This window comes from Lycorma delicatula, chromosome 1, assembly GCF_047948215.1.
Source record: "Lycorma delicatula isolate Av1 chromosome 1, ASM4794821v1, whole genome shotgun sequence".
In the NCBI taxonomy this organism is placed as follows: domain Eukaryota; kingdom Metazoa; phylum Arthropoda; class Insecta; order Hemiptera; family Fulgoridae; genus Lycorma; species Lycorma delicatula.
The window spans coordinates 101,305,699-101,333,066 of NC_134455.1; the positions used below are offsets into that span (position 1 = coordinate 101,305,699).

The window sequence follows — 27,368 nt, forward strand, 5'->3', positions numbered from 1 at the left end:
TGGCTCAATAACAAGCGTGTTGCGGAAGCACAGTTACCGTGCATATAAAAAAAAAATCCATTAAATATCAGAGGAGAACACACAGTGAAGTGAGATTCTCCATAAACTGCTGGTGTACCATCATTAACCGTCAAATTTTGGCCGTACATTTCTACGATGTAAATCTTACAGGAGCTCGATACCGACAATTGCTGGAAGGTTCTACTGCCATCTATTGATTGATGACTTGCCTTATTTCCAATAAGATGGCGCTGTACACAACTACGGCGAGGTAAAGAAACTTTTAAATGCTCATTTTTAAAACAGATGGATCGCTAACCGAGGAGCTACTGCTAGGCCATATCTTCTCCCGTTAAGATTACTTTCTGTGGGGATACGTGAAAGACCGGTTGTACACATCTCGTATGTTTCAGTGGAAGAAATAACAGCCAAGGTAATCGAAAGTTTAACATTCGGCACATCACACTGTCAAAAGCTGTTTCAATGAAGTTTTCAGGGTAGCAGCCTGCATTTTTATTAACGGTGGCCATTTTGAAAATTTGTTATTATTGAGACTGCAATTCTGTTGTAATTCTTCCTTCTTAATAAAAAAAACTAAAACTACACTGTTCAAGGTAAAAGTCTTTTAATCTTACCTTTATTTTATTTTCCAGTTTATTTAATTTTCGAACTTGGAAAATATTATTTGACAACCAAGTGTAATAAATTAATTTCCATTTAAAATATTACAGATGGCCACCATATTAAAAAATGGACGATTTCAAAACTGTTAATACTGTATTTTTAATATAAAAAAAAATCAATGGAAGGGTCCCATTTAAAATTTCTCATAAAACTTGGTTCCGAGATTCCAATAGAGGCTATCTTGATCAACTGTATTTGGGCTGCTTCGGAAGATTACAGCGAGTTTAGAAAATACGGAAAACGTTTACATAATCATTGTTTGCCGCCAATAAATATTAATAATGTACAAAGAAGGAAATTTAAAATTCTCTAGATGCATTTCTCTTTTTATTAAAAAATGTGTTGTGTTTTAGAATCATTAATTAAAAATTAAAACGCATAATAGAAATATTTTCGTGTAAAATAAAATGTTCAGCCAACGAGAAAGAGTCATTTTATATGTTTATTAGTTTTTGTTTTTTTTTTTATATATTATCAATTATATTAAAAGAAATCTTACTACCAATTTATTTAAAATCAAGTTAAAAAGAAATAGTTTTACAAAAATTAGTAAATTATTCTATTGACGATTTTTAACATTACACAAATTAGCATTTTCTCATACCGTAATTAAATAGGCAAATATTTTTAATGAAAATTGTAATAATTGTATATTTTACGGCTTTTATCATTAATATAACAGTTTTTCACTTTATTAAACTTTGTGGTAATGTTCTTATTAAGGTGTTCTTAATGTTCTTTCACACGTGTTCCTTGATCCTTCTAACATAATGGTGCAGTTATCCTGATGTGATTTATATAACTCATAATTATTTACTTATCTTAATAAAATTATTGGTGTTTAAATACTGCAAATCGCCATAGTCGTTCATTATTGGGAAAAAAAATTATTGGGAAACTCTGATCGCAATTGCAAACAAAGTCACTTCCTGCCTAATTCCATAAGGACATTTTTCTTTTTATAATAAATTATATTACAATCTCAAATACTGGATTTATAAATATGAAAATTAATTCGAATACAAACTTTTTAACAATCTTCGAGAAATTAGGAATTTATCTTATTTTTACAAACACAATTTACTTTCAACTACAATCTCACAGATTTCTGTAGGAAAAAGACTATAATATTCGTTAATTAAAATAACAAAAATATTTTTAAAAACTACTCTGGAACAATATAACAATTACGTACGTAAATAAATGATTCAACTGGTACTGCAATTGCACAAAAATAAAATTTTAATTAAAAAAAAAGAAAAAGAAAAATCTGTATAAAAATATCTAAACCATACTAAACATACGAACAGAAAAGGGTAACTGTTAAGAACGAAAAAATAAAATAAAAAATCATAAATAATTAAGTTTATTGAAAAATTCATTAAGATACAGAAAATACCACACACTGTAAAAAAATAAACTAAGACAAAATATGAATGAAAAAGTTTATAAATACAATATAACAAAAAAAAAACTACAAAAGCAAAAAGAAAAATACAAATAATTAAAAATTAACATATTAAATGTTAAGGAATGGAGAGATGTAAAAAGATAAAACCGATTAAGTTTTGGAAAAATCATAATAAAATACATATTTGTATATCGTATATACTAATATAAAAGTGTTCCGACAAATTTTTGATAACTCTTAAAACAGTAATACATGCAATAATAAATGTGCAAGGTTTTTTTTTTTATTACTACTCAATCATGTTAAAAAACAGATTCATTAAAAGATAAAATATGTAAAAAAAAAAAATGTATATATTTATAAAATCATGAACACCGGATCACACCGATCTTTAAAAAGCGAACTTTTCAGTACAATTGGGAATTGTAGTTATACAAAAACTGAAAACGTCACTATCCTCCGATAATTTACGGTAACTTTTTTTATATAGAAAATATCTCAAATCTCTACGTTCTGTTCAGCTGCTAATCGCCATACGGTAGCAAATTAGTTTGGCTGACACCGTTTGACGGAATAAAATACAGTAAAACTTACAAGTAATAAAATTGAGAAACATAATTCGTGTTTATATATTTATTAAAACTTAACTGTTTTTTAATTTATAGAGAGCGTTAAGATCTTCCAGGAGTCCATGATTTATACCTCTGTAAAAACCCCTTTTATTGACAGATTCCATAATTACTATCGCGTAAATGACAATAAAAAAGTTAGCTTAAAATGTGGCCTCGGCATTTTATACGATCTATATTATTGAAATAATTTTAAAATATGGCGTAAAAATTTTTTAATGTGGAACTAACTAAAGTAAAATACGAACTTATCTAATGTAATATTTATACTACTGTATATTTCTATCGAAAAAGGTAACTGATGATATTAATACAGAGATTACCAAATGTTAATATTAATACAGCTTGTATTAAAACTTACGTTCTTGAAGGACACATAACATTTTATCAATTTGCTCGTATTATCAATACCTCCTTTCCTACCTTTTATCAGATAATAAGCTAATCCATTTAATTACTAAGACTTAGTGTTAAATGTATAAAAACTTTTTAAGATAAAACAGATGCTGCTTTAAATAACAATTAAAATAGAAATAATACTGTTTCATGGAATGCAACAATAATAGCTAATTATAAATAGTAATCATAACGATAACAATGAAAATAACAATTACAATATTAAATAAATAGGTTAGATTTTCATACAATACTTAACTTATTTGTAATAATTAGAGAAAATTAGACGATGAACAAACATTTTGCCTAGTAATAGAAGTCAGAATTATTTTCGACGTTATCCGATTACAAAGGTAATTTAGACATCACCTTTTAGACATCTAATTAATACTTACCCCAGTCAAATAAGAACAAAAATTGTAAAATCATAAACTATTTCTTTTCAAGGAGAATATTATCATAGTTCATATTCCTAACAGAAAAAGATGTGTAAAATTTCAAATAAAGTACCTCCAATTCTTTTTTACATTAATAAAAAATACGATAAATTAATAATCGACAATAAAAATAGCTTTAAAACTATAATGAGTTTTCTATTAATAAATAGGCAATAGTCTTAATTTTATTACTAATAATGTACTGTTATTTTATTATCATTAACCGTCACTGTCATCGTCGTCGTTATTGTAGCGGTCCTAAAAATGGATGCCTAATTTTTTTCTTCTTTCGCTTTAGCAACCTAATATTATATAACTGATAACAAAGCAAGTTTAAGTATGAGTGAAAGTGAATGTATAATGTAGTATATATAGTATTAGCATATGGTATTTATTATATTTTTAAGTTGTAAATGAACTATTCATAATTATTATTTATTTATAAATGACGGGATTTCTGCTGACTGATGTTTGCTGTCGGCTGCTGTTTTTCTTTTTTTTTTACTTTTTTTAATTTTATTATTTTTTTTAACGGAGTGGTAAGCAGAACATTTGCTGCAGGATGCCACGAGACGGCGGTCTCTCTTGTTCGGGAGATGAACATCCCTCTAAATCGAACAAGTCGTCAAAGTGGCGGCATCCCCACTCGTGACGTCACACACAATCTTCCAACGACATCAACAGCGGGTTCACGTACTCGAACCCCTCAAATTCGGATTGATCTATTTTTTCAATTACACGCCTGTAACAAATGCAAAAAAAAACACAAATTAAACCTTTTTTATTCAAATACATAATAAAAGCAAGGGCTTAACAAGTTATAATAATTAAAATCTACGAAACAATTTTCTCCGACTAAAAACAAACCAAAGACGATAATAAATTTATTTATAATTTAAAATTACTCTAAAGCAATAAATATACTTTTTATCTGTACTTATTAATAAGGAATATTATGTCCTTAAATTCAATGCCCAAACAAGCTTCTAAGGCGACCGGTTGAGGGAATAAGAAAAGATATATCTAGATCGTTCAAAAAACGTAATTATACATGGAATGTAATATTTATTTTTACGTAATATACAACATACATGTTTACAGAAACACATTTTTATTTGCAACTTCGATAAGATTTCGTAAATAATAAAAACCACTTTATTCGATGAGCAGAAGCAATAAATTCTGACAAAAAAAAAGCAGCTGTTGCATCTGGGGACAAGTGTGTAACGTTTCAGACGATTATTTCAATAACGTTAAATATTAAATATATTATATCCAACCATATCCGATTAATTTTAATGCACGTAAAATGTTGTACTATAAATATTACTTAAATATGTCGTTGTTTTTTTTTAATAAATAAAGATAAACAAAAAAAAAATTTCATTTAACCTAATAGTATTTTATTAAATTAAATATTCGAATAGAACAGATAGAACAAAGTGTATCAATAGATATTACAGAAGTTACAATATTTTTAATAAATATCCATAAATTAACAAAGTGAATTTAAAAAAAAAAAAATTTTTCAAATAAATTACCATAAAAAAAATTGTTAATTAAACTCGAAGTATGTTAACACAAGACAGATAATTGTTTTTTTTTTTATGTTCATAAGTTTTTTCACACTGGTAAATGTTTAAAACAAAATATATATGAATCATAAAATCAGTAAACTTAAACTTGTCCGATTTCAATTTTTGTTTTGGAAGGTAAATTATATAAAAATATAGCAGTTGTAACTAGTAAAGTTCCGATTAAAAAATTGAAAGTCAAATTAAAATTGAAAATATAAACAGAACAAACGCAAGATATAATTATAGCTAAAGAATTAGCAAACCCTTTCAATATGTTATCGGCATATTTTAAAACGAGAGCGACAATAATTCCGCCGCCTGCATTTAAAGATATTAAATAAACAACAAATATATCGTAACCGAAAAAAAAACCGTATTTCTGTACGTTATTCCAATCTTTTAAAAAACAGGCTGTTAGACTTAACGGAAGAGAAATTAAACTTAAATGAATGTTACGTATCCATACGGATACGTCAGAAACTTTCATAATCATTTCGAAATAACACCCGGCAAAACCTGACAGGATACTCGCCACAAATAAGGATAAAAAGCCCAACACTTTATTTTGTTTTACCTTGAAATTGTTACTGTTTTCCACTGTATTTTCCTGTAGTTGTGTTAACACGACACCGGAGACTAGAATTATAAGAGCTATCCACTGACGCGGAAGAAAACGACGTTTCAGTAAAATCACTGCGAACAAAGCCGTACATAAAATTTTAAGTTGATAAATAATTTGAAACGCGACAGCATCCAAATTCAAAGCTGAAATATATAACAGATTATTTTGAACGATATAAATAACAGATGGTACAAAAAGTCTGATAGTATCCATAGGTTTTCGAATAATCGAAATATTTAACGCATTAAACCACTCCGAATAAGTACATTTTTCTTCAATTAATAATACGATCGAGCAAATTAATAGTTTCGCAAATTCTCCCACGACGACGGCAGTCGATGAGAAAAATAAATCACCGCGACGAATACCAGCATATCGCATGCTGAGAGCCAGCAACGAATTTTGTAAAGTGAGCATTAAAAGACTTATAGTTTTAAAAACATAACTTTTCATCCTTTATATTATAATAATAAAAGCATAATACACATTTTTAGCACGATTATTGTTCCGTCTACATTCCACACTGAATCACATTAAATTAAAAAAAAAACATTTTTCTGAAAATTATTTCCTCGCACTGTTATATTTGTTTTTGATTTTTTAATTATTATAAACAACATGTTTAAAATTATCTCCATAGTAACCAAATATTGAATGTTGTTTTAAACATACGTATACCAGCCAGATTAATCTTTTAAAATTTTATTAACAGCAATTGATTTTTAAAAAATCCTTCGTACTGTAAAAAGCGTTAAATTTTATATATATATATAATTCTTCAAAGGGTCAAGACTTTTATCAATAGTAAAAACAATAATAAAAAACCATGTAAGCAGTAACATATATATATATATACTGCTGCTAAACTAAATATTTCTCGCAGCAAAATTGTTAACATCTAAAATTATATAGTACAAACAAATCGTAAAACATATATATAATTAAAATAAATAGACCAGTAAGAAATTATGAAATTGATTGCTATGTTTTAACGAACTAACTTGAAAAAATTCAGCATTTTGTTTTCATTCATTTTATTTTCACCCGAAAACTATTCAATAGATTTGCTTCAATTATCACCATATCTTTATTTTTTCTTTTATCAAAACTTGATTTTTTTTAACCTATTTATTAAGTTTTTAAAGTAAAACTTAGTTTTTAAAGTAATTAGGATGATATTTTGCAAAATCAGTAGTAATGGACGGAACTAAAAATAAAACGAATGTTGTGTTCGCTTTTCTTTTTTTTTTTTACTTCCATGAACTTAAAAATGTTTTTATCATTACAATAAGTTTTCCCTAATAAGGGGCGAAAGTATAAATTAATAGAAACTAATAAATACAACTTGTAAAATAATTTTTTTTTAAATTCCTTTACTTTTGGTAGTCTACATAATCCCTAAGTATATTAATATTACACGCAATTCACACCAGCTTTCTAATTTGAATGATTATTTGAGAAAGATTAATAGCAATCTACTTTAACAAATAGTTACTGTAATACACTGCTGATCTAAAAAAAATTACAATCAGCAATGAATGTTTATATCCAACGTGTTGATATTCAAAAAAAGAGTCAACGGTGCTCAACTATAGATAGTATTCATTACAAATTTTACTTAAATAATAATTCTAATAAATTTTACACATTATGTGATCTAATAGACCTTCAAAACTTAAAACATATGGTTGGCGAGTGCTTATTTGCGATGTACGACATAAGAAATTCCTGTTCCTTAATAATTTATAGATGTTACGGTCGACAAAGAATGTACATTTGAAGACAGAAAAGCGATGACTGCCAGAACGGCAGGCACATATAAGTAAGGAGGCACGGCGCGGCAGTGGCGGCGGTATCGGCCTGCGGCACATTAAACATATCGTAAACGTCAGCCGTTCAAGAATTCATCCCTGGTCGATCGTAAACCCTCGTTACCACCACCTTCTTTAGTCCCTTATGTCATTTATTCTTAAAAAAACACAAAATAATTTTTAGTCTAGTCGTACATCGCGACTTAATTAACTCCACATTTACAACAATAAACAGACTTTTACGGAGGTAATGGCACTATTTCACAACATTGTTCTAGAGCTAAATTTTTAACATTCTTAACAAACCAGTGAAATTTAGCCTATGTTAGGTAAATCATTTATAATTTTTATACGCTTAAAATCTCCCTTGGATTTTTTGTTTTCTTCAAAAATTTTCAATAATTAAATTCTCTAAAAATAATTTTTATTTTGTGTGTAAAGTTAATTTACGAAAAGTCTAGAAAAGTGTGTACTTTGATTAAAATGTTTTTATATATGCTTTTAAAATTTTCTTGCAATTTTTTGGGTTTCAAAAATTTCATTATAGCCTTATTTTTCCATCAGAGCTGAGATTAGGACAAAATATTTGGCTAGCCGAAACTCAAGAATAAAGCGCACTTCAGATCTTATGTTTTTATGACTTTTTCCTTGTTTTTAAGTTCTAGAATCACTCCTAAAAATATGTTCTTTCCCTCTGGAACACTCTGTATACATTTTTTTTTTTAACTATATTCGCCAAACTGTATTTCAATTAACTCTGAGCTTGAATCAAGGCTGGGAGTAAGTAAACTTAGAAACCAACATTTACTCAAATTTACTAGTTCCACGGTTGTTTTTGCAGAATTAATTGTCTTAAGATTTAATAATTTCCCCTCATCGTTCATTATAAATACCGACTAAATCATTTAAAGCGAGATTATAGTACGTTATCTAAATATACTTTTGAGTAATATGCTTCTTCTAAAAGAGTAATGTAATGTTCGTCAGTGCAACTTTATTCACGTTTTTAGATGTAGTATACAGGCGGACGTGAATGCATCAGGCCAAATGTAAGATTATTACAGTGAGACGTACTGCTTTAACGTTCTTTCTCTAGTCTCAACAACTGTTTTATTGTAGTAGTAACGCGGCAACATCGTCTTCATGCATTGCTGTGTTTGCCACCGACAAATTAGATCTCACACTGTTAGAAGACTGTGCAGTCTTCAAAGATTATCATTTAAACTTTAATTAAACTTACACAAAGGCTTGTTTCATTTCATCTAGAAATTAATACTTCTTTGAATTACTGTATTCTACACAAAATTGATAGAGCTTGTCCGTTCCCCCCTCCCTTTTCACTTTATTTTCTAATTTATTTTCTTGTCTGCAAAAGAATTAATTCAGAGAAATAAATTAAATTTCTTTATTTCCCTTGTTATTAAGAAGAATATAACCGTGCGATTAATGAAATGAATTCTTTTTTACACATTTTTTAAAAAAATGTATACGTATTTGTGATTTAATTATCAAACCTCTAATCACGGTTAATCATATCTTACACTAAAAAAAAATCCGTAATTAATAATAAATAATTAAATTTTTCCTATAAGCGTAATAGATAAGCATTACAGAAAAGGAAATTAATTCACCGAGTTGGTCTAATGATGAACGCGTCTTCCCAAATCACCTGATTTGGAAGTCGAGGGTTCCAGCGTCCAAGTCCTAGTAAAGACAGTAATTTTTACACGGATCTGAATACTAGATCGTGGATGCCGGTGTTCTTTCGTGGTTGGGTTTCAATTAACCACACATCTCAGGAATGGTCGAACTGAGGCAGTACAAGACTACACTTCATACACATACACTCATATACTACATATCATCCTCATTCATCCTCTGAAGTAATACCTGAACCGTAATTACCGGAAGCTAAAACAGGAAAAAGAAGGACCGGTTTAAAAACGAAAGGAAAAGGATTAGAGCGATATAAAAAAATCAAATCGATATACATGAAAGTAGGACCGATTTTAAAGTTTACCTAGAAGAGAAGACAATGCGCGGGTTCCCTAATGCTACTTAGATTTATAAAGTACTAAACTCGCTCGGTTTCGAACATATTTATTAAAATATGGGTCTTCATCTATTATAAAGGGCACAGTTTACAAGAGAGGCCAATTTATAGTCAAAACTGTTTGTCACACAATTACAGCGCGTATGAAAATTATCTTTTTAACTTTATACTAATAAACCGTTACACAAATCAATAATTTAGTTAATATTTAGGCATATTTTCTAAACTAACGGAAATTAAGAGTTGGAAATTGAATAAGCCGGCCTCTAAATAGAATACTTGTTGATCCTTACTGATGATATAACTTTTCATTTGCTATTGTCCTTGCACGGTAGACCGGTTCACTGCAATCGGATTTCTTATTTAGTCCCGCGATACTAGTTATGCTTCTATTGTTCTACAATAATTTTAAGAGTAAAACGGTAATGAGAAAGTCTCTGATCACAATACACGGGAAGAATATTAGCCTAGAGATGTAAAAGGACGACAATCCGTTTTCATACACTTTTCATCTTACCATCGCTTTTTACCTTCTGCTATAATTTTATCTGACCATTCAACATTTCAGTCTTGAGGTTTTTTGTGATAACTCATATTTATTTATTTTAACTGAAATTACTTACTGTATTCATACGTTAAAAAAAATTCGTTATGGGTTCTCATACTCGTAAAAAAAGAATGGAACTATGGCAGAATAATAATGACGAAGACAGACAGGCGATGTTTATAGAAATCTGCCTAAAGCCATAATAAATCTGCCTAGGACAATAAACTATACGTTTTTATAAATTTACAAAAATATAAAGACAAGGGAATGACGTTTACTTCACCAACCTTTGATCACAATTGTATAACTGTATGCAATTTGCTGTTTGAACTTCTCGATGAATTACCATTCAATATCGCCTCTATTCGGAATATCTATTGTCAAATATATTTAATTTTTTATTACTTCCCTATCTGTTTAAACAATAAAAATTTACATTAACCTCAACCCAGGGTTCAAGCTAATCATTCGTTTTGTAACTAAGGATAAGGGAGAAGTATTAATTTTGTTATAAACAATGTTTATTATCCGGCAATTACATCAAACAATTCTCAACGTGATTTGATTTACGGGGAAATTTTAGCTTTACACACTTTACCGGTTATACTTGAATCTTATATTGAGGAGTATAATTTATATGGGGATGTTAAATAAGAGTTCAGGGTGATTACGCATACATATGCAGAAGAACGAAAAAAAAACGGAAACTGATGTTATTAAGCCGGTGAGGATATATATTCCTCGAAATATTAGTAATTCCCGTATAACAAAGTATTTTGGCAGTGATCCCCACTATAATCTATGTTTTCAGTAGGTACGTAATGTAAATGACCGTTTTTACTTTTCCCCTTCCACTAACGGACGAGATGATGCGACTTACAATAGGTACAACTACATACCATTCCGCTTTGTTCAGGTTATCAGTCTTTGTACACATTTTTACGAAAAAATACTTTGTTTAATTTAATTTGAAAATCGCATAAACAATCATAAAAACACCACTATCTAAAAAAAAAGTACTAAAAAATCACCTAAATAAGGGAAGCACCAGAGATACAAATTTCACAAAAGAAACTTGCTAAACGAGATCGGTCGTAAACGTATCGCATTTTAATTTTTTTTTCAAATAGATCCTGATGGACGAATACATGCTTACTTTTATTAAAAAGATTTTGACCTGTTTAGTTTTTTCGATTAGTGAGGTCTTGATTTTAAAAGGAAAGATATAAATGAGCTTCGAAAAAATTATTTTACTATTATTTTTAAATTACACAAACCAAATTTTGAATTTTATTTAATTTTTTTCACAGCTTAAACTTACTGCATCGTGAAGAGATAGATGTTTTGGTTAATCTTTTAGTCAATTTTTTAAAACGTATTTACATTAAAAATTAAATAAAATCTGCTTAAGGGAGAGACGTAGACAAATTAATATAAGGTAATACAGAATGAAGAATCCTGAAATTGTCGGTTTACGAAGGAAGTTCTAGTAATAACAGCAAATCGTTAGATGTTAGAAGTAAGGTATAAAATATGCAATTAAAAGATTTCCAAATTGAAATTTCGATAGATAGGAGAATGCAGATCACAATCACCTTAACGAACGGTAACTTAGAATTGTGGGCAGAATGTTTTATCAGCGGTCGGCTGCAGCAGTCACCCAGCGGATGAATGAGTGAGCGGTCTGACAAGAGATTAGGGTAGAACGGGTCCCACGGTAAACGTAAAAGGGGATGAGATGACTGATGACAGCATCCCTACCGTTTCATTATTTAAACATCGTCGAGCAAACAACACTTAGCAATCTTGTCTTTGCAACTTCTTAAATGACATACCATCATTAACATTAACTCTCATCTTTCATCTATCCCTCATCCGTATACGAATTCCTCCCTTTCTGACGTGACTTAAGGTCAGTAGGTATTAACTTGTCTTTTCACAAATAATACACGGTTACAACGAACAATGAGGACTTTGTAAACGAAATTCTTTTTATAAAAACCATTAAAAACATAGACTAAACGAAATTTAAAAACACACTATATTATGTTGTTAGTAATTTTTTTCGTGGTAATTTTACTTCGTTTGTTTTTTAAAAAAAAGTTACACATATACCTTTAATAAATGCTATTTTTTCGTGACAGTATTTCACAACTTTATTAAATTCTAATTGAAATTCTGAAACTATAATGAAACTATAAAAAACAATAATGCTACATGACTCGTCAGTGAAGCACAGTTCAGACGTTGAATTTGATAGTTCATAAAACGGATTAAGGATCTTCAAAGAAAAAAAGTAAAATCAAAAACTGGTACTTAGACCTAAAAAGTTACAAAGTATTAAGTTGTAAAAATCGGTGATAAATAACCGACCTTTAAGACATAAATCTTTGTATTTTATATCGGATAAAGATCTATGACAGACACCGTGACAAGTAAGGTGTATAGAAAAAGTATCGCTTTATTATCTTAAAGTTGAAATCATTAGATCCGGAATTTTTTTATTAACTCGTACAAATACCCTACCCTAAAGCAGCTAACTGTTATAACTAAATTAAAAATTGTAAAAGTTTTGTCGATGTAGATTTTTCTAAAAAGCACAGGAAGTACATAGAAGATACAAAACATCGATTCGATCGAACCCCGTTCACGCAGCAGTCGGCATCCATCCCGGTCACAAACCGTTGGTACTCGGAGTCACAATCTAGGATTGGAACGATCATTACTAAATAATGATTTTGTAATATCCGGTTCAAATAATCTATATACTGCTACAAATCCCTCAACCTACAAGTAGTAAAGAGGCAGCTGAGAAAATTATAGGCTTCCTTAAGGAAAACTATCGCCCATTCTCAGGATTGTGTGGTACGTAAAATTATCCAGTTTGTCTATAAATTCTTCAGCTAGACTTCCCTCACAGTGGATAACTCTACAACAAAGCCTGTAAATTAGAATTATTATTTAAATGAAAACAACATATTTTTAAACATTAACTAGGTCTGGTTACCAACGCGGATTGTAAAATTTCAAACGGAACAAATAATATAAAATATTTCAAAATAACTTTAAAATTAACAGTCCTTCAACGGAATCGAATTCTGATCGCATTATTAAAATCTGATACCAACCAAAATAGTAAAAGTTTTTTGGAAATTTTAACGTTTTGTTTATTTATTCGTTAAAGTTTACAGTTACGTTATTTATGTCTGTATAATAATTACAGACATAAATAATTAAAAATTTAGCCTAATCGGTATCATTTAGAAGGAATCAACCTGTAATGAAGTTTACTCATTAAAGGAATTACCTAGTGAGTAAGTTAATATGAAGTCCGGTTTTTCCCACTATTAGTAGCTGAAAATTTAACGGATTAAAACTTCACTCTTAGTTGAGTTTCACACTCGAGTTGCGTGATAATCTGACACGGTAAAAATGTTAAAAGAAGAAATAGATTGACGTATACCGCTGAAAATCACATAACTAAAATAAGTAATTAATTGGTAAACGTATAAACCTATAAAAATAAGAAATACATTTTTGAAACAGGTGATTTTAATTATTGCATAATATTAAACCGGCAAAACAACTACTAAAAAGTAAAAATTGATACTTATCCAATATTACGCTAAAGTAATATTACGCTAAAGTCGACACTAAATTAAAAATAAAAAAATCATTAATTTTACTTCCTTGTACAAAGTATTGTAATCGCGAAAAATTTCGGTTTTCAGTTTTCAACGGAAATATTCTATTTGACCATCCCTGAATCCATTTTGACTAGTTTCGAGTGACTTCTGTACGTATCTAGCATAATTAAAAAACGATTAGCCGTAGGATGTTGAAATGTTGGATTTAGGACGGTTGTAACATCTAATTGCTCACCTCCCCTTTTGATTGCAATCGACTGAACCAAAAATGTGCAAAAAAGCTCAAAATCCCCCCAAAAAATGGATTTTAGACCTTTTCTTAACTGCAGTAATAAGCCCTCACTGAGAGCTTTACAACGATGTATCATAAGTGGTTCCTATTTTCATTGATTCCAGAGTTACATCCAAATAAAATTTTAATTAATGAAATATTTGGAAATATTGTCTCTATTTTTTTAACTTTTTTTTAATTTAAATATATTGATTTATTAGTAATTATTAACGTATGATTGTAAAAAAAAGTTTTACAATACATAATAATTTAATAATAGCAATAAAAAAAATCAGAAGTTATTAGTGAAATAAAATTTTATGTAAGTTTCATTTTAATTCAAAAGTTTTTAAAGAGGTTAATAATTATTAACCTTTTAATAATATATTAAAAAAAGAGAAAAAAAATATGTACATGAAGCCAGATTCGAATCGATGTGCCCATGGTTACGGATCCGATACGTTCTCACTTAGACCACATAATTACTTCAGAGACGTGAAACAAAATTAATATATAAACTAATATAAAATGCTGATACGAGCACCACAAAAAAATTTTATGCAACTATCCACTTTATTAAAGATCGTATCTCGCTTTCAAATGAAATAAATTTAAATGAAGTCCAACAACAAATGTGTATATGCAATTTAACAGGCGTACAAGGAAGTCACGTGGTATCCACATCAGTTTTTTTACGTTTTAGTAGTCTCTATTTGGATTTACGGTTTTTTGAAATGTATTTTATTTTCCATTTGTAAGTTTTACTTTTATTTAGAATATAGACAGGCCAACAAAAATCCGCTGTCAAAATGAAAAAAGCAGTTTACATTAATTTAAACGTAACCCCCATCTCGATAAAAATAAGAAATAAATGCAGAGAATCGACCAAGTAATGATAAAGTACTAATAATTAATTTACGTGTAAAAACTTAGAACTAAGAGAAATCTGACATAAAATAAATAAAGAAAAGAACCATCGGAAAGGATAAATTTAGCGAATGGAATATGTATACGACTGAAAACCTTCGACTTTTATAAAGTTGATAACAACTCACATTTTATGAAAAAAGTTAACTGTAGACAGTTATATTACTGATATCTGGATACTGTTACAATTCGAAAGCGGTAAAGCAGTTCGAACGTATTCATTTACTGTTGTGGTAACCACTCGAGCATAAGTAATACCGACAAATAAAAAAAGGTTCAGGCAAAAAAGAAGTTGCGACATAATAATCTGTCATGTATAACTTAACTGAAAGAATAAAAAAAAAAAAAGGTGTAGCAATTTCTTGTTGCAAGGATAGAAAAGGAGGGTAAAGCTGAATGCAATTAATGTCGAGTTAATGAGGCGTGGAGGGTGACGAGCAGATCTCACGCCCTATGTCCATTCGGTAAACAACGGGGTGCACAAGGGTGGAGGACGGATGATGCTGCTGCAACAGTTAGCACAGTTCATCGTGAATACCTGATTGATTGAACGTGACCTAACGAGGCCAACTTCTCAAAACCTGTGTTTATGTATGCAGGTAAGTATACAGAAGCGCATCTCGCATAAATATTACATAATAAATAATACAGAATCGATCTGTAACAATGCACAAACCCGTTATCGCATTGTAGCGTCAACCCTGATGATAAAGTTATTCAAACGTGATCATAATGAGAAAAACATAAAAAAATATTTCATATACAAATTATATTCTAGTTCGTTCATGTAATAGATAACTACAAAAACAAAAGAATAAAATACAGGGGAATTTTTCCTTAAAATAGATAAATTAATTTCGTAAAAGAATAGTGAGATAAGAGTTAATAAATAAATATATATATATTTATCTTAAAAATAATTTTTTTTTAAAAGTATGTTACCGCTGTTTTAAAATTTCACCAAGTAAAACAAAAAAAAAAATTTTTTTACCTCATGTATTTCTTCAATACTCGATACTGTCTGTTGTACTATTGTCATACTTTCCAATATCTTCAATAATATTTTCAGGCAAAGTGTTCACTTCCCGTGCTGTTTTTCTTCTTTAATTACATGTTGAATTCAATTTTTCCAAGCTTTTGCATCTACTCTATTAACACCTATTAATAAATTTTTTACATCACTTAACTTAATATTGTGTTATTACTCCCAATGTAGCCTTAGACTTGTACCTATGTCAATTCTATCGGGTTAAAATTGCAATGATATGGAAGAAGATGCAACACGACATACTTTTTGATTTTATCTACTGGATAAAGAATTTTTGTTTAACTGATTTAACTATTTTTTTTAATTCTACTTTTAATATGTCTTTGGCATAAGCAAATTAATCATTCGGCAATTTCCGATTCGGGTCGAAGCGTTTCAGTTTTCAGGCAATGAAACGGCGCATTACCCATTACTATGACGAATCCTTCAGCAACAATTTCGACAATTTTTTTAAACCACTGCATTAAATTATCACCGTTCATTTCATCGTGACACTCTTGGGAAGATCTGGATTCAAATACCCGTAAACTATCGTTCAAAAACCCATTTTCACTTTCAACGTGCGTTACTATTAATCGTTTACCCTTAACAGCCGAGTTTTCACAGTTGACAAACCATTCATAAAAACGTTTATGCGCTGTTTATTTCTTAATCCACCCGTACTTTTTTCCTGTACATATCCCGCATTAACCAAAGTTTCATCTAGATAATACATTGTCTTACCCTCTTCACGAAGTCGCTTAATCTCTATTAAATATTCCCCACCTCATGAAATAATATTTACGCGTTCAATCAATAAAGAATTAATTTTTTCTGGACATTAAAAAAAACACGATGTAATGTACTTCTAGAAAAACATCGGCAGTTCAGAATCGCTATTCATGGCATCTAATATTTATTCAAGTTACGAAACTCGTTATTGAAATAAAAAGAATGAACATTTTTTTCCGATAGCGGTTTTATGTAAAATGGTCCAATTTTTCAATCGTTTTCATACGCTTTCGAGCTTTTTTTAGGACTAACATGTTTACCATCAATTTTGAGTTTCTGCATTATATTAAAAATTGTTTTTTCGCTGGCTGTCGCACTACTTGTTTTCTAAGCAATGTACTTCACTGCAGTTTCAGGGTTATTTTGTTTTAAGGTTATATACACGTTGCTGATTGTTTACGACCTACTTGCGAGTTTTCCCGGTTTATGTTTCACAAAAGAATCATTCATCGTTAAAACTTGGTTGGCACAAAAACACAAGGTAAATTAAAATTAATGAAGATAAAACTGTTATAAAAATGAAGTATAAAAATGCATCGTACAGAGTAACACAATAACATAGATTGAAATACTTTCTTTCACCGAACTGAATAACTTTATGAAGCGTTTTAAATGACGTTACCGTTATTGAACATCAAACAAAGGCTCAACAAAATTTTTAATTGCTTATCAACGACATGTCACTGCGCCAAACAAGAGAGCTTACAATACATTATTGTACGCATAAAGCGATAATTGCACTTGCACATGGGAACGACTAAATGATTCATCCTACACTACTGAGGTATTACTCATACAAGCTGAATTCATATTATATCTGCTGCACCGTTTCCTGAGACGGATCTTAATTCAATTTATTCATTCACCGACTTAACATAGCATCTTCAGAATCAGTACTCTAGGAAGGTAATATTTTTCATAGGATTCCTCTTGCCATTTAATTGAGAAATTAAAAAAAAAAGAAGTTAACTTCTATAACGTAACGTCGAACTATTTCACCGAATAATATAAATTCACTTAAGCAGAAAAGCAAACATTTCTTGTTTAGTTTAGGTTCATAAATTAGTCAACCGGCAAAATTTTAATGACGAACCTTAAAGAATTAAAACTAGTTAACTTTCAAAATGATATTCTAATTTTTTATTTTAAAACTTAGATTTCTCTATTCGACTGCTACAAATCATTTTCAAAAATCAATATAAACTGAAAAAGGTATAAAACGAAGCGACCGAATAATTCTAATTCGAATTTGTAAACACCAAGAAAGCCCTAATTTGTAAAACAGAGATTGTATATTATGAGTAGTTTCGCCTAATATTCTATTGGCACAATTTTTATTTATGAATCCTAGGGAGTTAAATGTTATACGAAGCCAAAACATATCATTATACTTTTAACCTCTAATTGAGAAAAAGCTTACAAACGTATATTCCAAAGAACCCCAAGGGTGTAATAAGCGGTTCGAAGATAAATTATAAATGTGTATGAATATTTATGGTATTACTAAAATTCGACACGGCTGTCACTCAATTGTTTTAAGTCGAACACAATTGCAGATATGAAATTCAAACCCTAGGTGTAAAACTAAGGTGTGAATTCGACCGAACAAACCTTGATAATTCTTTCCATTTCCTTAACAGCTACAAAACAGAAATTTTAAGTTTCAATTTACTGTAATTATTATTCTGACGGGAGAAGTTTGTTGAAGAAGAGTAACATAGGTTAACTCTCAAAATAAAATTCCTTAAATATATTTTTTTTTGCAGCAAAATAAGGTTCATAAATATTAGAAAAAAATTAGAACAAAAAGTATACTCTGAAATTTTTTTACCGTAATATTTCAGAAAACCAGTAAAAAATAAATATAAATGATAATAACAGATTATATACTTTTTTGCCATACAGTTGAGCATTCTTAATTAGCAATAAATAAAAAAGGATAGCAAAACTTATTTCATTTCAGCAATAAAATAAATTATTGGAATATGAAAACTAATCAACATTATTATAGTTAATAAGAAACAAACTGCAAAGTTAAAAAAAATAAATAAACACAATACTCTCATTAAAATCCATCGAATAATCCTTACTAACGAATGTCCGCTACCGGTAACAGAATACTAATTAATACAAAGAAGATATTTAGTAAGACATACGATCGATCAAGTACAAGAATAAAGTAAGCATAATTTTACACGACCTGATTAATATTAAATGTACACATCGATTTTCTAGAAAATAAATTATTTGTTAAACTAGTACATTACCGGTAAGTAAACTAATTAAATATGTACATAAATCATTTGTCGGGTCGTTCACCGGACTGTCATGAAAATACCGAAGTTCAAAATAGTTCAAGGATTATTCACCGAAATTTCTCCACGTGCAGTCGAGATTTTATTGCTGCTGCGTGAAATTAGTTTGTTGAATACAGGCAATAAAAGCACTCCCTTCTTCTTCAACGGGTGTTATAACAGCATGACATTCATTTTCTCCTATTTTCAAAAGAAATATAGCTTGCACGAAAGTACTTCTGGTACTAAAGACGACGGGTGGATGACAAAGGTAGGGTGTCGTGGCGTATCTTTGTGTCACGTTTCGTGTAAAACAAGCTGAACATACATCTACCGATGTATATTCACATGTAAAAAAAAGTAACATGCTGATATAACATAAAAGAATAATGAAGATGCTCAACGTAGCTCCTTACTTCAGAAGCTGGAGGTAGCCTACAGTAACTGAATTCAGAACTCGTATAATCTCGCGACTTCATTTTTAAAGGACTATTTCTTCGCATTCCTTCTAATAATTAAGAGAAACGCTGACTCACGGCATCGGAACACACATACTCATATTCTTGTACCAAAAAAAACCCTGCTGTCTGACTGTTATTCTACGACGCTCTTCCCAGAGCACAGATCATTTTGAATTTTACAATACTGTTTTATTAGCTCTCAGAAATTTTTAATGTTACGTACACCTATATTTAGGTTTTTTAATGTTTCACAGATCAAAATCGAGACCGACCGAGGGCAAAAATTAAAATATTACTATTCGATAAACGAATAGCCTGCCATGATAGATACAAAAACCCGATGATCGGATTAAAATACAAACTTATTGCCGGTTAACAGTTCTGATATTTTAGAACTAGGTTAAAATTAAATTAAAAAATAGATTGGTGAATCGGGTTGGTTTTTAAAGTATGTTACGAAATTCAAAGGATGATTCAATTAACAAAACTTCAAAACCGACAGGCAAAATTCAGGACAGGAGTGCGATGATATATAATCTTAACAAATAAAAACAAATGTAACGGGCCAAAATTTTGCGGTCTACGTCTAACTTTGAATGGACGTAATATTCCTTGAAGTAAATCAGAGAATAGAAACGCTCAAGAACCTTCTGCAAAAGACAAACTTAAAAACCATACTTCAAAAAGACTTCTACGAAATGCTACATGTTTGTATTAACAATGAAGTATTCTACGAGTGTGAATTTTTATTATGTCCATTCGTTTTTTTTATTTTATTTCTTTTTCGGTATTAATATAAAATTTTCTCATTAGAACACAATACAATGCTGAAAATAAACAGAAGATCTCATTACTAAATAAAACTGCATTAAAAATTAACCTTTACTAATCAGATCAATGGAAAAAGAAATGCTATATTAAAGAAGAGAAAGAAGAAAACAGTATGAGAAGATAACAGTATGAGATTTTATAATCCGGATATGAATGCGAAGGCTTAATATACATCAAATCTATATATACAAAAATGAATGTGTGTCTGTCTGTATGTCTCTTACGCCTTCCAAAACCGTTCAACCGATAGCGATGAAACTTTGGGTAATGGTTGGACGCATGCCAGGGAAGGTTTCTGAATTAGTTTGGACCCGCTAGGTGGCGCTGGCGTCGAGATATTTCGAAAAATTGTATTTATGGTCCGATTTGCTTCATATTCAGAATGCATGTTACTTACATGGAAAGAATTATCACTGCAAAAAATGAACTCGCTAAATGGCGCTGGGGTTGAGATATTTAGACAAATTATATTTATGGACCGATTTGGTTCATATTCAGAATATGAATATTAGTTGCGTGAAAATAAATATTTTTGCAAAATCTATACCCGCTAGGTGGGGCCGGTGTCGAGATATTTACGAAACAAACAAACAAACAAACAAATATACAAACAGACTTTTTTATTCTATATAAATATATATAAAAGGTATGTTCGTATGTGTGTCCGCTAAAGACCAAAAAACTAATGGACCGATTTATGCGCGGGCAAAAGGGAAAAGGGGAAAAGGTGAAAAGAGAAAAGGGGAAAATGGGAAAGGGGAAAATGGGAAAGGGTAAAAAGGAAAATGGGAGAGGGGCGAGGGAGCAGGGTGAAAGGGAGAAATTGGAAAGGGAAAAGGGGAAGGAGAATAAATGAAAGGTAAAATTTATGAAGTTCAGTTTTTTAATTTTTTTATCAAATTTTCAATTGTGTTCATTTAAACTCTCTCTCCTCCACTCACTCACACTCTCTCTCACTCTCTCTCTCTCTCACCCTCTCTCTCTCTCTCTATATATATATATATATATATATATATATATAAAACAATAGCGAAGCATTGCCGGATCTGCTAGTAATATTTAAAAATTAAGTTTTTTTCAAATTATATTTATCCTTTATCACTTTCACGACAAAAATTCGTAATGAAAACTCACAAAAATTCTATTTTTTTTTTTAAATAAATTAAAAATAGATAGATATTTATTAAACTAGTTAATGTAATTAATAAAACTGATTTCCTTTTACTTTTTTCAGTTCAAATCACATTATTTCTCTAAACAATTTCCAATGATTTCTTTTTAATTTATGTTAAACTACTTTATGGTTGTTTAGTTATTTAATCACGGAATTTTGAATTTTAAATTTCGGTTACTTTTCAAAATAATACATTAAATTACACATTTTTTATAACTTCATAACTGTTTACCACAGAATTATACTGGTAAGATACCTTAACACATTAGCACATTCTAAATTGGTTTATCAAGCGATACTGTTTGGAATTCAAATCGATAAGATTCAAACAATTTTGGTTTTTCAGATCTGAAGAAAACCGTCTGTCATTTTAATTAATTCAAATCGTCATACATCTAATTTTACGTTGGGATTAAAACAAATCTTTTGATATCTGTTCTACGAAAATGAGTAATTGTAATATTTATTTTAAATATTCCAAAGAATTTAAAGATTGTTTTTTCTACTGTTAGTTCTGTAGTGTTTAAACCACCGGGTTGGTCTAGTGAACTCGTCATCGCAGATCAGTGATTTCGAAGTCGAGAGTTCTAAGGTTCAAATCTTAGTAAAGGCAGTTACTTTTATACGGATTTGAATACTAGATCGCGGCTACCGGTGTTCTTTGGTGGTTGGGTTTCAATTAACCATACATCTCAGGTATGATCGACCTGAGACTGTTCAAGACTGCACTTCATTTACATTCATACATATCATCCTCTAACGTAATACCTTACGATGGTTCCGGAGGCTAAACAGTAAAAGAGAGAGGGAGTTTTGTAATTAATTCTGTTTCATTTATTTTTGATAAGGTAAGTTCGTTATGCAAAGAGATAAAAAATTGTACCATCAAAACAAAATATTCTCTTAATGGAAGAGTCGGAAAAAAGGATGATTTCAATTTTACATAAATGCGCCTCAAAAATAAAACAAAACAATATGTTACAAGTATTTATATAAGTAAAACTGTAGCCCGTTTTTATCATTAACTGAACTCCCAATAATCAAAGTACTCCTGAAATATGCCCAGTGAAAAAAAAAGATACTGTCATGGACAGTCACGCCCAATCGCTAACCGAGCGGTGGTCAACTCAAAACGTACATCTCTAAATTTTTTCGTATATAAAAAAAATCGTTTTTATATATGTGCAAAATAATGATAATAGAGAGGAAAAATAAATATTCCGATATCAATAATAGAGGGGGGAAAGCTCGATACAGTGACGCTGAAACTGACAATGTACGAGAACATAGGAAAAACTGGCATATTAATTAAAAGTGAACAAAATTTAAAAAAAAAAATACAATACTGCTGAATTCATTCAATATTAAAAATATTTCAACTTTTTTGGTTTTTATAATACTCGAACGGAAAAGCTGTTTCCAATAAACAATTTTGAAAGAATCCAATTTTTGTGAACGCATTTCATTATTATTATTATTATTATTAATATTATTATTTTTATTTTTAGGTTAAATAATGCAATATGACATTTATCATGATTTGAAAATAAATAAGAGTAAACATTTATAGAAAATAAAAACCACGTAACTCAAATCTACAAGAGGGAAAACGACAACGGTAAAAATGTTAGTAATTCGTTAAAGTCGCTAAATGAATAATGAAAAAAACAACTAAATTTACGAAAAACGACAATCAACAGTATAATTGGAATAAAAAAAAGTTCAACAGAAGATAAATATTAAGAAAACAAATCAAAGTATTATTATTTGCAAATTTATAACAAGAAATAAAAAACTACGTACAGGCTAGCCGGTAAAATAAATTACAACGAAATACATTTTTTCCAATAAATCCTTTTTAACGAAATAACGATTCGTAGGGTGTTTCTTTAAAGTACTTATATTTGAACGGTTCAGTTCATTCACTTTTTGATATTTTTTAACTTCAAGCACCAACAAATACCATAAATTCACAGGACTTCAATCGATTACGTGCTTCTAGCGGACGTGCTGACAAGCTAAAATTGAGCAACCATCGGATTTCAGTTTTACATATGTGCTCGATTAAAAATAGATTTAAATGATTTTTATTATTTTTATTTTATTTTTTTTTATTTATTTTAAGAATTTCTTCTCAAATGTTTAAAATTGGTTTAAGGAATCTCTTCTTTTATTTATTTTTTCTTTAATTAGGTACTGAGATTTTAAAAAGCCGCAAGTATTATTATGGTTTGTCGTAAAGTTTTATTAAGAAGTATTTCAAAAGATTCGATTATAACGTTGCGTGCAACATTCTTATTCGTCAAACCATATTCTCTTCTATTTATAATGACTTTTTTCAAACAGACAATTATTACATAAGTACAATTAAATTATTTTTAGAAAAAAGAAATCCCTCATCGCTTAATCGCATAAGCTTTAATAAAATGTAATGCTTCAAAATAAACATAAGGATAAAACAAACAATAATGAAAGTTGGCAGAACTTAAGAAAGCACAATACTATAAAACATATGGAAAAATTTTATTATTTCTTTTTTAAATGCAGGCTAACAAAATTAAGGTAAGCTCATGAAGATAAATAATTTGACTGATAAAAAGGATTCAGAAGAATTTTTCTGTTTTAATATTCGGTTGGAGTGCAGGAGCTAAAGCAAGTGGTGAAACACCGGTAATACGATATGAGGAAAGGCAAGGAACAAAGGTTTTTGAAATTTATTCCAGAAGAATATCATAAATGAAATGAAAAGTTTAATAAAAAGTTTCTAAGAAGAATCTGTGAAATAGAACACTAGAAGAAGGTAAAAACATTATCTAGGTTTGGTTAACCGAGTACTGCAAGGAAATGATGTCGCCTTTGCTTCATATAGTTATTACTATATAATAGTTAAACTATACGATATAACTTAGTTAATAATAAATCTTTTAGCATCTACTGTGAACATATGATCCTGCAGTAACATAACACAAGATGTTTTTACGTAAAATATTACGCAAACAAACCGGCAAGTAGCACAAGCTACCCGATTATAGAATCGAAATATAAATGATACAAGGTTTTCATTAAGTACTTCAATGAAATCGTTGATTGTATTATTAACAATGCAATACAATATAAGCGATGTGTAGATTAAATCCGAACGACATTCAGTATATAAAAACGTACACACCGCATTGAAAATCAAAACAAAAACAATTTCAACCGCAATTAATTTTTTTCTAAATAGTTTTTCAGCATATAAATATCATAAAACGCGGCAACTGTAAGATTTTTAAGTAATCGTTAATAATATTTAAAAATATTTCTTCGCACTAATATTTATTAAGAGGGATTTAAAACCCGATTTTACTCGCTGTTCATCTAAGCCCTACGTTTGACTACTTTTATAGGCGGCAGAAAGAAAAAAGGACCAACGGTTGAGAAAAACTTACAGCCACACTATTAAACCGTGTTACAACTACCAAAGAAGTAAGAAATAGTAGAAAATTAATAGAATATAATTTTTAACGATTGTGAGATAATTACAAAAACACAACAACATTAGTTTTCCAGTTCTACGTTAGTCGGTAGAATACGCAGTAAAGGAGGGAATTAAAATGTATTATTAGACTTCACTATAAAATCAATATTAACGAATAATTTCATTAATAAATCTAAGGAAATAATTTTTTTTATAAGAAAAATAAAAAGGTTAAATATTTTCTCTCTAGGACCGTCTTACTTAATCACGAAAGAAAATATTTTATAAATGATTAACGAACAGAACTTAAAAAATAAATTTTAACAACATTTTTCACCACACGCAAAGTTTTAAGATCTTACTTTAATAACGTTACGATAGAACTTACTTTAATAACTGAACAGACTTATTCTTTAATTAGAACAGAAAGAGAACATCATAACGGAGATGAACGAGATAAAAGTGTTGAAGAATAAACTTTCAACGCGAATACCTAAGTACTTCCACTTAAGACAACCGTCACGCCCACCTAACTACCGAAAACAGAAAGACATCACTGTTGAACAACAAAGAAGATTCCATCAACTTCACGAAACTTGCTGCTGCGCCGTAAAATTTTTGATAATTATACCCTGAGCAGAAGTAAATTTCTAGTTCATAACTGGATGAAGTGATCGAAACAAAACAAAATGTACTGTAGTGACACATTACACTAATCGTTCACTGATATAAAAGCCTACAGGAATAGATGATTATAATTAAAAAAATATTACTTATCATTGTTCTAGAATAATTAAGATTATCTAGGTACAGTGATAAATAATACTTTTAGCTAATAATTACTACGATACTGAAAAACACATTCTAGCTTGTTTTCCAAAGATTTTATTTTTTTTTACATATTCTATTGTAATATTACAACTACAAACACAATATCTAATTACAAGTCTTAATTAGAAAGTCTAATGGTAATTATTAAGCATTCTGGTTTCATAAATACAACCCAGGAGTAATAAGGTCCCCAGTAAGGATCTAAGCTCTCCTTCACTTTTAATCCTTAATAAAACAGTCAAAACATAAAGATAAGATACATTAGAAAAATAAAATAAAGGATAATAAAATGTCACCGTTAACTTAATTTTAACATATAAAATTTATTCTAAAAAATAGTCTGGCAAGGAACGGAAAGAAATTAGCCGGTTGTAAAATTTGAATACATTTTATTAATTCAAAAATATTGAACGATTACTTATCCAAAAATTTAACTTCTGAAGAAAACATAAGTTATTATATACAAGCCAGTTATACCATAATGAATTAAACATCAGAACGGGCTGAAATAGATGACACAACGATTTGATTAAAAATCCTGAGTCGTTAACAAATGGTGGTATAATAAAATGCATCAAAAATTAAATTTGCGCTCTAAGAAACTTAGTTAAATTAAGAAATTCGAGTTAAATTAGTTTTATTATTTTTTTTATTTTAATTAAATGTATACGATAAAATTTCTTTAACTTTATTCTCAGATTCGTAATCAAGGAAAGAGTACGAGGAAGAAGAAATAAATGTAGAAAAGTATAGAAGACAATAAGAAGAAGAAATATATATTCTAGTTGAGTATATTTGTTCAGTCGCGCAATGCATTTGCTCAAAGAAGCCCGCCCGATTAGTTAGTACTCGAAGTTTAACACAAGCGCATTAAAGTCGATGTAGCGGTATAAATCTATTGATACTAACAGGCGCATAATCGAAAGACATCCAGTTAAATCCTTGAAATGTCGGAAATATACTTCGACTAAGCACGTTTTCAGATCTCTGTATTTCTAATAACTGCTTCTCACACGAACAATATAAACACCGACAACAAAACAAAGACAATTATAGTCGCTGAAAGAAACTTGCGACCCGCATAACCGAAATCTATTCCATAAAAAAGTATTTGTACCCGATAAAAGTAGAAGTTCCATTACGATTCGGATTATTTTATTACCCTGAAAATAATGCTTTGAAAATAGTAATCTGTAATAAAATTTCCGATAAAACGAATGAACTGAATTACAAATTGCAACAAACTGTTTGCGATTACATTTGAACAGATCTAATCCCATCCGTTTATGGTTAACAGTATTTTACGTATTTCATACAGTCGAATATACTAACTTAAAGAAAATGTTTATTACAAACATTCTTAGTATGTTTACATTTTACGTATAAAGCCAAAATAATGAAGAAAATCCAACTAGTTAGGATAGCGAGATGTGATCGCTTTTTTACTCTAAAGAGAATAGAGTGAACTCATAGATTTCAGAATGCA

The 27,368-nt window shown here is 29.5% G+C and overlaps 1 protein-coding gene across 15 annotated transcripts in view; it reads right to left on the reverse strand.

Moving 5' to 3' along the window:
- Positions 1-2,034: 2,034 nt before the first annotated feature.
- Positions 2,035-27,368, reverse strand: part of aPKC (protein kinase C iota type) — a 713,443-nt gene continuing 688,109 nt past the window's right edge. For all 15 annotated transcript variants that reach the window (XM_075358274.1, XM_075358255.1, XM_075358264.1 and 12 more), the window contains one exon: positions 2,035-4,299. In XM_075358274.1, the coding sequence (XP_075214389.1) occupies positions 4,212-4,299 (88 nt within the window). In that variant the 3' untranslated portion in view covers positions 2,035-4,211. The remainder of the gene's footprint in view (positions 4,300-27,368) is intronic.